The sequence below is a fragment of the Parasteatoda tepidariorum genome, chromosome 1 (genome assembly GCF_982258835.1).
Source record: "Parasteatoda tepidariorum strain Cologne lab strain chromosome 1, Ptep-v5.0, whole genome shotgun sequence".
Classification (NCBI taxonomy): Eukaryota; Metazoa; Arthropoda; class Arachnida; order Araneae; family Theridiidae; genus Parasteatoda; species Parasteatoda tepidariorum.
Genome location: NC_141755.1, coordinates 28,032,126 through 28,046,483, shown reverse-complemented (window position 1 = coordinate 28,046,483; position 14,358 = coordinate 28,032,126). Strand labels below are relative to the sequence as shown.

The following is a 14,358-nucleotide window of genomic DNA, read 5'->3' as shown; positions in this document are numbered from 1 at the left end:
AGAAATATGTATGATTAGGAATCAAGAATCAAACAAGATTATTCAGAAATAATTAGAAAGTATCTGAGTTGTCTATTTCATTTTTCTCTTCGTTGCCAACTTGCAGAAAGCTAGTCTGTAAAATACTCGCCGTAGCCGAGTTAAAATTATTTCCATTCTTACTAGAGATCATTCCTGCAGTTGTGTTGTTGCCGCTTTCAAATTTTCTATTCGCGATTTCAACGCTCGAAAACGCCATCTGGAGAGAACACATATTCCATGTCTTGACCCTTCTACAAGTGGCTTTGAGCGAACTTTTTATTAATGGCATCACTTCACATGCTTTCACCATTAGCGCGTGGAAGCTGGAGAGTCATAGAAGAAGGAAGTACGTTAGTTTTCTGTCCTTATTTTTAAGTAGATTAAAATCTTTTAAGTTAGAAAACTATATGGAATTGGTTCCAAAAGAAAGCGTCATGGAAATTTTAGAAAATATTTTTAACAATTAGGTATGAAAAATATTAAGAAAGTGGAAAATATCGTAGCACATTTCTAAACAACTGAAAAGAAAGGGAGAGGGAAGAGCCAAAGGCATGGAACCGGTCTTCTCATAAGATGGCGTATTCGAGCGTAGCTATCGCCTGTAGGAATGTACTATGATATTCTCCTCTTTCTTAATATTTTTCGTATTTAACTGTCAAAAATATTTCGTTTTTTAATTTTCCCCGACGTTTTCTTTTAGAACAATGTTCAATATTGTTTTCAGCTCCAATTAGTTTTCCCTTCAAAAGTTTTTATTCAATTTAAAATCAAAAGAGAAACTAACTTACTTTCTTTTCCTATAACTAGACACGCTAAAAGTGAAAGCATACGAAGTTTTGGTGTAGGTAATGAGTTCTGCTCTACGCCACCTGCAGCTCATTTCGATCGCCATTTGTCTCATAGCCTCATAGCGATCATAAAGGTCTGGAAAGGGTAATCAATAAAGAGAATTTCTCAGGATCAGACTGGCCATATACCTGAAATTGCAAACACCCCTAAGGCCTTGGAAAGTGGGCTCTGAGATCACATACTAATTAAAAATTAAAAAAATATTGAAAAAACGCGTTATAAATTTAGAATTTACTTATTGTAATTTGTTTTATTTTTACCATTATGAATAACATGTTTCTATAGAATTGTATATAATGTATCAGAATGAAGGCCTAAAAATATGTCACTATTTAAATTACTTCAGGGGACAAAATCTTAGCCTAGTGCCAAACGTAATGAGTAATTGGCTACTATAATCAGCTACATGTGGATTGCTTTCACCATGAGCGTCGAGACAGGTGTTGGAATAAGAAGTACGTTATTTTTCTATCTTGATTTTCAAACCGGTAAAAAATTTTCAAGTTTGGAAAATTTTACAGAACTCAAAACTGCATTAAACCTAGTGCTTCAAGATAATTAAGTGCTTTATTTACGTTGCACTATTAGAGCTATATAGTGGGCTATTGGTGAGATGACGATCTGTGAAACTTCCTCGGGTATGATTCGAAGACACAACATACATTAAGAAGACATTGCAATTTTCATCCTCAGCAGAGGGAATCTCATTCGTGAGGCCACTTCCTCAATTTAGACATATATCTAAGGGGGAAGGAATTTTTCACCAGATCCCTGTACCCATGATACTGCTTAGTGACCATCCTCAGGGTTTCAGAATGATTAAATTTTATGAGTACTTATATCCATGTACTCGGTGGGTGTTAGGGGGTCACAATGGGGTAAACTCTGGTCTGGAGGTCCTAAACCACTGGTCCTGTCTGGAGGTTCTCCTCTCTCCTAAGACGGAATCCGATTCTCAAACCACTGGACTACCACTGACCCACATTATTTAAGGAAAAAATCGTAGAAATTTTTAAATATATTTTTAGCAATTTAAATGTGAAGAAATATTATGGAAAGGGGAAACATCGTAATACATTCCCATATATGAGCACAGGAGTAGAGAAAAGGGGGAAGCTCCAGCAAGGTCTGATCTAGAAATGTCCGGGCCCTAAGCACAAAACTATCAGGGGCATATGGGTGGTAACTTTAAACGAAATTTACTTGCTGTTTATAATGAAGTGCCTTTAAATTATTTATAGAATTAGTAAAATATGATAAATTAATAAATTTGAGCTTATATTTATAACAATTTTAGTAAACTCACAAGTTTAAAAAACAATTTTTAACGAAAAACACAAAAAGGCATTTGTAATATTTAGGGGGTCCCCAGAAATATGGGGGGAGGGGCTTGATTTATCATTTGGCCTGAGCCTTTCAGGTCATATGATCAATCGGACACTGGGCTCAAAACAAGGAACCGGTCTTCCAACCAGTTAGTATATTTGAGTGTTGCGATCGCGAATGGCTTAAAGCGGCTCCTAATAAATGTATAAGTCAAGGAAGTCCCTCGACTAAAAGTAAATAAATAAATGATTAAAAATATTTTAATGCAAAATAACACTTGAACTTTGTATTTATGAATTATAGTAATAGTACTTTATTTATGTCACATTAGAGCTATACAAAGGGCCATTTGTGCCGAAAACATGCCATTATATAATTTTGATTCTCCACAAAATTTTCTTTTGATCCTTCCCCGCTCTGGTATCTCAGAAAATTTGAGCTCGCTCAGTCCCTACGCAGAGTGGTCACGTACCCGCTCTTTAGTCCAGCCAGTAATGCTTGACTTCGGTGATCTACGGGAAACCGTGTTAATGTTGTTTGTTTTGTACAAACAAAAATAATTCTCTATTTTGCTCAAACAAGAAAGGCCTGACTAATGGACAGCTATTTTCCGATAAGTGGTCAAGTATTAAGTTGAAAATAAATTTTATTTGGTCACTTCCCCGATACGTGGTCAAGCATTAACTTTAAACCAAATTTCTTTTGGTCACTTCGGCATTTAATGCCTTACTTTCGGATAAATTTACTTATAGGATAAATTTTGGTACGACATTAACTCCAGTTGCTTAAGGGCCTCACACATCATATGAAGAAGTGAAATGTTGATCGCATGAACAGGTACTTCGTACCAGGGAAAATGAACGTGCTATTTTAATTTTTTTTAAATTTTAAGCAAAAAAATAGATGATTTAAATAAAGTATTATTATTAAAAGTTACGGAGAAGCTTTACAAGTGTACTCTGTCTTCAGAAGGAATTATCAATAATGAAAATTTATATATTTTATCAAATTTTTATTATTTGCTTAGTAAACAACGACAAAAGTTGATAAAATTATTTGACAAAATTTTCTCTTAATGACGCAGAGTGTTCTCTTGTTAGTTTAAATTTTTTTTATTTTATTAATTTCAAATCTGAATGGTTTTAAAACACTTATTTTCCTAACAGTTTTATTTCATTTAGTATCTTTTTAAATCTTTTATTTATTTTACTGTTCTTTTAAATATTTTTAAAAAATCTGTTCTTTTTTTCCAAAGTTAACTTTAAGCTTCAAAGAGTAATAAATGATATTTTTTAAAGAATATTACTTATACTTCAAAAAGGTTATAACCTTTTTTTGCTTTCAGTATTCATAACCTATATCTTTTTTTCTCAGGTTGATACTGATACTGAGTCTATGGTTCAAGTAAAAGTTACATAGTTATTTTTGTCTATTTTCTGCCGAGGAAAGTGAGAGGGAAAGTAAAGTTTAGTAAAGTAAAAATTGCTTTTATGTAGAAAATGAGGAAAAAAATTGGTATTTTTTAACAATAGAAGGTATGATACTTAGCCGGAAAATATAAATTAACTGTAGTAAAAACATTTAATTTCTTCCCTGTTTCCAGTAGAAATAAACCATGCTTAACTACCACAACTTATTAACAGTTATAATATTGATTTGATTATAAGAATCTTCGCGAGTTATGTTAAATAATATTCATGTTAAAATAGAGAAAGAAAGTGGCGATAAAGGATAATTAGCTCTTTAAAATAAAAGAAGAAAAAAAGAAATTTCCTTACCAACAGTATTTTTTTCTTCAAGTAAACAGTTCCATGACTTTTTATGCGCTTTTTCTGTTCGAATCAATTATATTTTAGAAGGAACAAATGTCCTGTTTATTAAAGATATAATCAAAACACAAAAAACGCTATTTTCATATTCTGTGTTCTTTAGATAAGAATATGGGTCATTCTCACTAAAAAGGTATAAATAGACTAAAAAATCAATTAAAAGAAAATAGTTTTTTCAATTATTAAAATTGTATTATGGTTATCTAACACATTGTCTCTTCCATTGACTGTGTCTTCTCCTCAGTGGACTTGTTATGTCCACGGAGGAGACAAAAACTAGTTCTTGAATTTTACTGATTTTTAATTTTAAAGTTACAAAAATGGGACAGTTCTTTTTATTAATTATACTATTTTTGCAATCTGAAATTCATCTATCAAAAATAAAATAACTTTCTCTTACCTTCTTTATGATGTCCACGGAGTATACAGTGAGAACTTTGCCAAACCCCAGTTCAACGCAACAATCCAAAACTGACACCAAAGAGAACAAAAACAACTGATAGTTAACATTAGAAAATGGAATGGTTTCCCAGCAGCTGTCTTATAGGGATTTCGCATTTGCTGCCCTTTATTGCATATATACCGAACTATATTAGTTGTCCATGGAGGGAGATTTCATTTTTGATGGACAAAGTTTACTAGTCATTCATTTTATAAAAATAAATTTTTCTTAAAAAAATATTAAATAAAAAGTTACTATAAGTATTTAACTAGGTAAAACTACAAAAATCATTAAAATAACATTTAAATTGTTTAACAGTCATTAAAAATTATTTTGTGTCACAGACGTAGGGACGTCCACGGAGGGGATTTTGCAGTTATGTTTATTAAAAAATAAGAATGAAATATTAAATACATTTAGCAGAAATGCATATGATTTGTTAGTTAGAACTTTACAAAAAATGATGAAGAAAAATATTAAGAAATCTGCTGTATTTCCTAATATTTATTACTAAGGGACTTAAATCACCTTTTTGTGAGAATGATCCATATAATGATGTTAAAACAGATTTATAATTTTTTTAACCATAAATATAAGCATGGAAATATTTACTTGTAAAAAATTAATATCTATAAAAATGTATACATATATTGCTTTTTTCCGTTAAATGAAAAAGAGCGTAATCATAATAATTATGGCATAATAACGTCTAAATCGCTCTCTATCCTCTGAGCTGCCGCAGCTCGTAATCTAACCCGGAAATTCATGGAGAACCCTATTGTAATATTGAGAGTACAATCAAAGTATTGTCCATCGTTGTTTACAACTTTTTCCCACCTCTCAGGCAATTTTTGAATTCCATCTCGAAAAAATGTCTCGTCTTTTAAGGCGATCAAAGTTAGGGGCCAATTTTCGATATCTGCGAAAGAAGTGAACCAGTGATCTGCCAAATCGCACTGCATCTGTCGGAACAACCAGTAATCAGAAGGGGCAATGTCCGGTGAATGCTGCGGGTGTGGTAAAATATCCCACTTGAGCATTTCCAAATAATTTTTTATGACTTTTGCGACGTGAGGCCCACCGTTATCATGCAGAAGAATAACTTATTGGTTTTTATGTCTTTGCTCGTATTCCGGCCGTTTTTCTCGTAATGCACGACTCAAACGATTGTAGCCTATACCGATCGCCCGTAATGGAATCACCAGGTTGTAGCAGCTCATAGTATACAGCACCATTTACCATTCTTTATTCACCATTAACCATTCTTAAAACGTCGAAACCATTCCCTACATGATTTATCAGTTGGAGCATTGTCACCGTGAACTTCTACAAGCATTCGATGCGCTTCAGCTGCACTTTTCTGGCAATTAAGGCAGAAAAATAAAACCACCAGCAAATGGTACTTAGTTACTACAAAATTTAACAAGTTCAACTAAGTAAAAAAACTGGGTTTTTGTATGAAACTCAAAGCGATATAAACTGAATATTATTGGCAGATGTCTAACCTCTCTGAAACCACCGAAACCAGCTGTCATTCATACATTCATAACAGCCTGAGCTATCTTTTGAAAACGGTAATTGAAAACTAATTTGTTCCCCCAATATTATTTTACTTTATCCAACCGGCGTTGAACTACCAATTTAGTTCTGAGTTTACGTCTATCAATGATCCTATCCGCAGCCTCCTATGTGCCGTAGCCTCCTATGTAGCCTAATGTTCCTATGTTAACTCAACCCAGAAGAAAAGGGAACTTCTGGATCAAGTTTTGTGACAAACTAGCCTTCATGAAAAACCAGAACAAATCAGCATTTGCTTTACATGGTTAAGAAAACTACGAAAGCTTCTCGCGGTTACCCCGACGGCAAAGCGACCACTAACGGATATATTACGTCAGCACTGTGGTCGGTGTGAGCCGAGTGCAGAATTCGTAGCAACAAGCCACCGTTGGAATTCGAACCTGGAAAGCGAACGCTCTATCTTCTAAGCCACTGCGGCTCATGCTAATGTTACTGTCGATCATCTGAAAAAGTAATCAGTTGATTTTAAAATAAGAATATATTTTTTGATTTGAAAAAATTGGTTTCCCCATTTGGATGATGTAACCAATGTTAGTGGATTTGTGTGATATCTAAAATATGCAGTACCAATTGCAGTGGATTTGTGTGATATCTAAAATATGCAGTATCAATTGCAGTGGATTTGCGTGATATCTAAAATATGCAGCATCAAGAACTTGCAAAAATGCAAAATAACGAATTAATTATAACTGTATTTAATGTGATGGTATAGCTTTCTAAGAAGACCGAAATCAGATATCGAAATGTAAACAAACGTGCAAGAGAACTATTATTATTGCTTCCTTCTTCATAATTAGCTGAATACGGATTTAAATCCGTAAATGATTTGCTTCTTAAAAAGAAAAGAAAATATTAAAATCGCTTACGAAACGAGGGAACTTGAATCTTCTAAAGTTAACTAACCTGACGTAAAATCTCCTTGAAGCATGCAGCAAATTAAAGATCTCATTAAATTTAAATAATAAATAATCTCTAATTGTTGAGAATCGATTTAGTAGTTTTAATCGTAATCGTTATGTATTTGTTTTATAAAAATAATAACCTGAATCTGGGTATTATGACTGATGTAAGAAGTAATAAAGAAAGGTTGTTTTGTTTTTATTGAGAACTCAGCGTTTCTTTGCGTTGATTTAATTATTAATTTCGCCTTCATTGCTGATAATTTAGGCCTCGTTCGTGAAACGAAACATGGCGTTCGTGATTTAAAAAGAATTTCTGCGATTAAGATTGGAAATATTGCATTGTTAATATAACGATTTGTGTTAAGCCTACTCTGGAATTTAAAACTGAAAATGGCCGAAGAAAAAGAAAATGACATTGCAAGTAACGTAGAAGATTTGAAAAAAGCAAGAACACAGTTACGCCGTGCTTTTACTACTGCTTGCAATCAATTTGCTAAGTTAGAAGAATCCGAAAATATTGAAAGTAAGGAAATATTTACTATTTATAATAAGATAGTTGATAAATCGACTAGGTTGTTTGATTTGGATTCTCAAATAAGTTTGTTAAGTAATATTTCTGACGAAGAATTTGATTTAGCTGAATCTTATAGAGAGAAATTTATTGAAGTGAAAGTATTTTACGATTCTTATGTTCAGAAAAATTTTGATGCCAAGTCATGCGATGTGCAGTCAATAGTTGGCGCAAATTTAAAGCTGCCAAAAATAGTTTTGAAAGAATATGAAGTTGGTCCGAAAACTTGGGTAGCATTTTGGGGACAGTTTTCTCGCATTCACAATGATAATAATTTAAAAGAAGAAGATAAATTCCAATATCTATTGGCGTCTATTAAGTCAAATACGAAAGCAAGAGATATCGTTGACAGCTATCCACCATCCAAAGAAAATTATTTGAAAGTAATAGAACACTTAAAGTCTCGTTTTGGAAGGACAGATTTATTGATAGAAGTTTACATTAGAGATCTTTTAGCTTTAGTGCTAAATCGCCAAAATGTACGGCTTGCTGAGCTTTATGATAAATTAGGTTCGAATTTGAGATCGCTGGAAACATTGGCGGTGACCACAAAAAATTACGCAGCAATGTTGTACCCGGTTGTAGAATCATGTTTACCCGTTGAAGTTTTAAAGGCGTGGGATAGATACAGATTAAATGCCAAAATTGGCGAAGAAGAGATGATAAATCTAACTAAAGAAAATTTGTTGGAAGCGTTAATGTCCTTTCTCTCTCATGAAGTAGAAGGTGAAGAACATAGGGTTTTAGCGGAAAATGGTTTTGGGAGACAAAAATACAAACAAGAAGTAAATAAACCATTTCAACAGGACGATCCAACAGCCGCTGCTTTAATATCATCACTTCCTGATAAATCGTTCGGAAAAACTGATTGCATATTTTGTCATAAACCTCACAATACCAAAGATTGTCGAAAAGCTTCTGATTTGAGTTTGGAAGAAAGGAAAAAAGCAGTTAAGCAAGCAAAATGTTGCTTATTATGTTTAAAAAAGGGACATTTTTTCCGAGATTGTAGAAGTAAAGTAAGGTGTTTATTGTGCAATCAACGACATTATGTGATATTGTGCCCTAATTTTAGCAAAGGATCCATGAATTCCCCTGACAAGGAACAAGGGCATGAAGAAGAAAATGCCACAGCACTGCTTTCATCTCAATCGTCGCCAAGAGAAATTTATCTTAAGACTGTTATGTTAAGACTTCGTAATGATGGTAAAGAGGTTTGTGTTCGATCTTTATTAGATGATGGATCACACCGTTCATACATCGAAACTAGTTTAGTTAAAGAATTACATCTTCAATCTTCAGGTACCGAAATACTTTCGCAAGGTTTGTTTGGTGGAGGAACAACACCTGCTGCTAAGCATAAAAAATATAAATTGACTATAGAAGGTTTAGACGGAAAATGTTCTATGCCAGTTACATTCCTTGATCAGTCAAAAATTTGTACGGCATTACCTAGAATTCAAGATGAAAAGCTTATTTCCGAATTATCTTCCCGTGGGATAATTTTATCTGATGTAGGTAGAAATGCGTTGCCTATAAGAATCCTACTGGGAGCAGATGTCCTTGGCAGTATTTTAACAGGTAGAGTAGAAGTTTTCAAAACAGGGATAACAGCCATAGAAACTACAGTTGGTTGGACCATCATGGGTCTTGGAAAGAAAAAGGAAGTTTTCAATATGGTATCGTTAGAATTGAATAACTTTGAGTTGCATAACATTTGGGATTTGGAAGTTTTAGGAATAACAGATCCAACAGAAGTGCACGAGAAAAGAATGCTAGAAGAAGACACACTGATCCATTTTCAAGAAACTCTGAAGGTTAATAATGAAAATCGTTATGAAGTTACACTTCCTTGGTTGGTAGGACATCCTCCCTTATACAACAATCGTGAAGTAGCCGTATCTAGACTCCGTTCTGTTACGAAGAATATGGTAAAAGAAAACACATTAAAATCATATAGCGAAGTTTTCTTGAATTGGAAAAAAGAAGGAATTATTGAGGAAACTAAGTTATCGGAAGTAAAGAATTCAGTCTACTACCTACCACACAGACCAGTAATTAAGTTATCAAGCGCAACACCGAAAATACGGCCTGTCTTTGACGGTTCATGCAAAACTAAAGGTGGTGCTTCATTAAATGATTGTCTTAGTACTGGACCAAGTTTGACACAGCAAATTCCTCCCTTACTAAACAGGTTCAGATGGGGTGCAAAGGGAGTTACTGCCGATATTAAACAGGCATTTTTGCAGATAAGTGTAAATCAAGTAGACAGAGATGTATTGCGATTCTTGTGGTATAAGGATTCTGATTGTTCAACTATCGTCGAATACAGACACTGCCGTGTCGTTTTTGGAATTACTACTTCTCCTTTCCTACTGAATGCAACGATACTACATCACCTTGGTCAGGAAAAATTTAAAGGTAAAGACATGGATTTTACAAGAAGTAAATTAGAAGACGGCTTTTACGTGGATAACTTGGTTACCAGTGTGGATGAGGAAGATCAGTTTCAAATTTTAAAAACTCAAGCAATCGAGATAATGGCCGCTGGGTGCTTTGATTTACGATGTTGGTTTTCTACAGGCTCTTCCGTAAATCCGATTCAGTCAGTATTAGGACTTAAGTGGAATTGTGAAACAGATAAAATATCATGTATTTTCCCTAAAACAATTGCCGACCTGAGTCCTTTACCGAGTAAAAGAATGTTACTTTCAGTAGTAAACAGCATATACGACCCAATAGGATTTTCATGTCCTGCAATGCTCGTACCGAAATTGATACTACAAGAGGCCTGGAGAATGAAATTACATTGGGACGAAGAGCTTCCCGAAGATCTTAAAGTGAGGTTTCTTAGGTGGGCAAAACATCTTGGTCTGATTGAACAATGCACTCTTCCAAGAAGAATGTTTAGAGGTAATGTCGATGATGCAACTTTACACATTTTTTCAGATGCATCAGAGAAAGCTTATGCATGCTGTGCATTCTTGAGATGTAAAGAGTAAGGAGAAGTTTTTGTAAATTTGGTAACTGCAAAATCTAGAGTGATGCCAATGAACCGTCCAACGATTCCAAGAGCAGAATTATTGGGAGCTGTCATCGCTGCTCGGTTGCATAAATCTATTACAGAATCCCTGAAGTTGCCTCTTAAGACATTTTTTTGGAGTGACTCTATGGTTGTGTTAGCGTGGATAAGGAAGCAAGAACCTTGGAATACATTTATCGGAAATAGAGTAAAAGAAATAAGAAAGCTGACGGATATCAACGCATGGAGACACATACCAGGAGAGTTAAACCCTGCCGATTTACCATCACGTTCTTGTAATTGGTATGATCTTTTACACCAGAAATGGTGGGAGGGTCCTTCGTGGCTACGACAAGATGAAGAGTCATGGCCGGTTACAAATTTGTCTTGTCCGGAGGAAGCGCTGAAAGAATGTCGAAAGATAGTAACGAGTGCAGCAAATGTTCAAAGGGAAGTGGTCAGTGACAGATTTCTATATTTTTCGAAATATTCTATGATAGTGCGGATGGTTGCATGGATGCTCCGTTTTTGTGTCAACTGTAGTAAAGTTCGAGAAAATATTAAAGGAGCAATTACCAGTGAAGAATTTCAAATTGCTGAATTATGCCTGATAAAGATGATTCAAAACGAGTGGACGGATGTGAATAGGAAGAAGTATGAAACTTCTATGAAATTTTATGAAGAACAAGGTATATTGAGGGTCAAGACCCGTCTTATACTTGGAGAAGACGATGAGAACTTTCAATACCCTATTGTTCTTCCTGATCATGAAATAACTCGGCGTTTGATTGAATATACACATAAGATTCCAAAACATGCTGGAGTTCAGACCCTTTTAGGATATTTAAGAAGCAGGTTTTGGATCCCCAGAGGACGAAGGATTATCAGGGAAATTATTTCAAAGTGTATTCCCTGTAAAAGACATTCCTCGAAACATTCAACTACGGAGAGTGCGCCATTACCAGTCGATCGTATCCAAAGAATTGCTGCGTTTCAAGTCGTCGGGGCAGATTTAGCTGGCCCTGTCTTTCTGCGAGGACGTATTAAGGCTTGGATTATTTTATTTACTTGCGCGGTGTACCGTGCCGTGCACCTTGAGTTAGTAACATCTTTGTCAACCGATACCTTTATTCAAGCATTAAGAAGATTCATCGCTCGTAGAGGGAGATGCAGTGTAATATATACGGATCAAGGAACGAATTTTATTGGCACGGCAAGAGCACTTCAAAACTTGGACTGGGAAGTTATTCAAGCAGATTCTACAGCATCTCAAATAAAGTGGAATTTCAATCCCCCAAGTGCACCGTGGTACGGTGGATGGTGGGAACGTCTCATTAGAGTTCTCAAGGATCTTCTAAAGAGAAACCTTGGCAAAGCAAGTCTTAACTATGAAGAGATGCTTACTATGTTAGCTGAGTGCGAGAGTACCATCAACCAAAGACCTCTAACCTATACATCTGAGGACCCTGAAGAGCCAAAGTCTTTGACTCCTTCCCATTTCTTGCGCGAAGTTACCACACCATTACATTGTGACACAGTCGATCTAGATCTGATTGATGGCAACCATTTGCGAAAAAGGCTGCGCTACCTGCAAAAGGTACGCGATGGTTTTCGCAAGAGATTCCAAAAAGAATACTTAGCCGCTTTAGTGAAAAATCCTGAGGAAAAACAACGCTACAAACTAAAGGAGGGTGATATTGTACTAGTGGGTTCTAGTAATTCCAAAAGAATTGACTGGCCCTTAGCGCGAGTTGAGGAGTTAATCTCAGGCAAAGATGGAAAACACAGAGTCGCTCGGTTAAAACTGGCTCATACTACCATTATTCGGCCAATACAACGACTTTATCCCTTGGAAATACGTTTCGAGGACTTATCAGTTCCCCCAAATTATGAAACGAAAATAAGTAATGAAGGTATCTTTGATATCTCTGAAGAGCCTCCTGAAATAAAAAATACACGAAGTGGTCGTCAAGTAAAGATGCCCAAGAGACTAGATCTTTGACTGAAAAGACACTTTTTCTTTTTTTTTATTCTTTTCTTTAGAGAGTTTATGTCATAAAGTAAATTTTAAACTAATTTATAGATTTCAGTTAAAGTACTTTACTTCAGTAACAGTTGTTTCTCTCAGTAGTTTGTTTATATTTCTCACTAACGTTTCCCCCTTTTTGGTTAACTTTATATGTTTATTAAGTTTTGCCTTGATTAAAATCAATACAAAAGGTAGGAGTGTTGAGAATCGATTTAGTAGTTTTAATCGTAATCGTTATGTATTTGTTTTATAAAAATAATAACCTGAATCTGGGTATTATGACTGATGTAAGAAGTAATAAAGAAAGGTTGTTTTGTTTTTATTGAGAACTAAGCGTTTCTTTGCGTTGATTTAATTATTAATTTCGCCTTCATTGCTGATAATTTAGGCCTCGTTCGTGAAACGAAACACTAATAATTAAAGCAACTAATGCTAATTAGTGAACTTTTCAATTTTTGAATGTTAAAAATTATGTATAGGTTAGGGGGGATAATAATTTTAAAAAGCCTTGGGTGAAGCATGCACAAAAAAGGTTGAGGAATACTTAAGTTCAGTTTTTAAAACAGAAACCAGAATTTTAAAGCTGCTCAGATTAAATACTTCAAATTTTAAGGATTAACCATAGTCAAAATCGCATAATTTAGAGAATTAAGAATTTAAGATTTTTGAAAATATTTCATTACCAGTAATATCAAAGTCCATCTCTGAATTTTCGGAAGGATTTTATGCATAAAATGGTAAAAAATTTTATGCAAAATAAATTTATTAATTAATTAAATGAAATAAAATAAATCAGATTAGGAGACGTGACTATTGACAAGAAATCTTTGAAAATTAAAATCCTCATCGCAATTTGAAATCAATCACAGAGAATCGATAACTTCATCTGAAAAGTTAATCTTTTCTGTCTCATTCTAGAATCCAACGGATTGATGATATAGTGTTTTTAATTCCACCTTCTACGAGATTTATTTCTACAATTATTCGTCATATTAGGATAACTGTTTCTTATTTTTTCCAATGAAGAATATAGCACTGCTTGTGTTTTTTTTAAACAGTTATTTTTATTTAAATTTTTGGAATGAAAGGTTTAGCGGGTCAATAATATAAGCCACAGTTACGGTGTTTTAATATCTCAGAAAAATAAAAAAAAACTGTAATGGCCAAAATTTGTTATCTTTTCTATTTGAATACTAATAAAAGTATGTAAGAAATGGTTAGTTACTTTCTTTTTAGGTCTTTCAAGGGCCACGACTCTGATCTAACCTCTTGTTTGTTTGTTTTTCTCTTCTTTCTCTTTGAATACGTTTATAACAGCATTTGACACTTATTTTGAGAGAAAATTCCAACCTTTGTATTATCAAAACCTACATTTAGTCAATCACTTACCTTTTTCGTGTTTTTTCCATATTTGTTATAATGTTACTGTTATAAATTTCATTTTGTGAGTTCATTTGTGACAAAAAAGTTAATTTTTTTTTCATTTAAAAGTAAGACAAAAAAAAAATATCTTAACGCAAAAGTGGGTGTCTTAAAGCAGAAGGAGAAACGATGTATTGATACAATAAGTAAAAAATTTCTTATATTTAGAAGTAATTTGTGGAAGAAGAGGAAAAAAAACACATAACCTCCAAAATACCAATCATGTCTGTGGTTAAAGTGTATTGTTTATTCTTTTAATGTTTTTCCTATCCAATTCATCCTTGAGGAAACTTTTCAATTATAAAGTGAAGAGGTATATGGTTTATTTTCAGAATTTTAAGCTGAAGATCGTCCTTGCCGTTGAAAA

General features: G+C 34.0%; 2 protein-coding genes across 2 annotated transcripts; both read left to right on the top strand.

The window, feature by feature from the left end:
• Positions 1–7,337: 7,337 nt before the first annotated feature.
• LOC147816349 (uncharacterized) lies at positions 7,338–10,520 on the top strand. The gene has a single exon (XM_087151073.1). The coding sequence runs from the start codon at positions 7,338–7,340 to the stop codon at positions 10,518–10,520; it is 3,183 nt and encodes a 1,060-aa protein (XP_087007199.1).
• A 42-nt stretch (positions 10,521–10,562) lies between these two features.
• On the top strand, positions 10,563–12,542 carry LOC147816348 (uncharacterized). Its single transcript, XM_087151006.1, has one exon. The coding sequence runs from the start codon at positions 10,563–10,565 to the stop codon at positions 12,540–12,542; it is 1,980 nt and encodes a 659-aa protein (XP_087007132.1).
• The last annotated feature ends 1,816 nt before the right edge of the window (positions 12,543–14,358 follow it).

Coding starts and splice junctions, on each gene's coding strand:
- LOC147816349 (XM_087151073.1), top strand. CDS start 7,338: ATGGCCGAAGAAAAAGAAAATGACATTGCAAGTAACGTAGAAGATTTG.
- LOC147816348 (XM_087151006.1), top strand. CDS start 10,563: ATGCCAATGAACCGTCCAACGATTCCAAGAGCAGAATTATTGGGAGCT.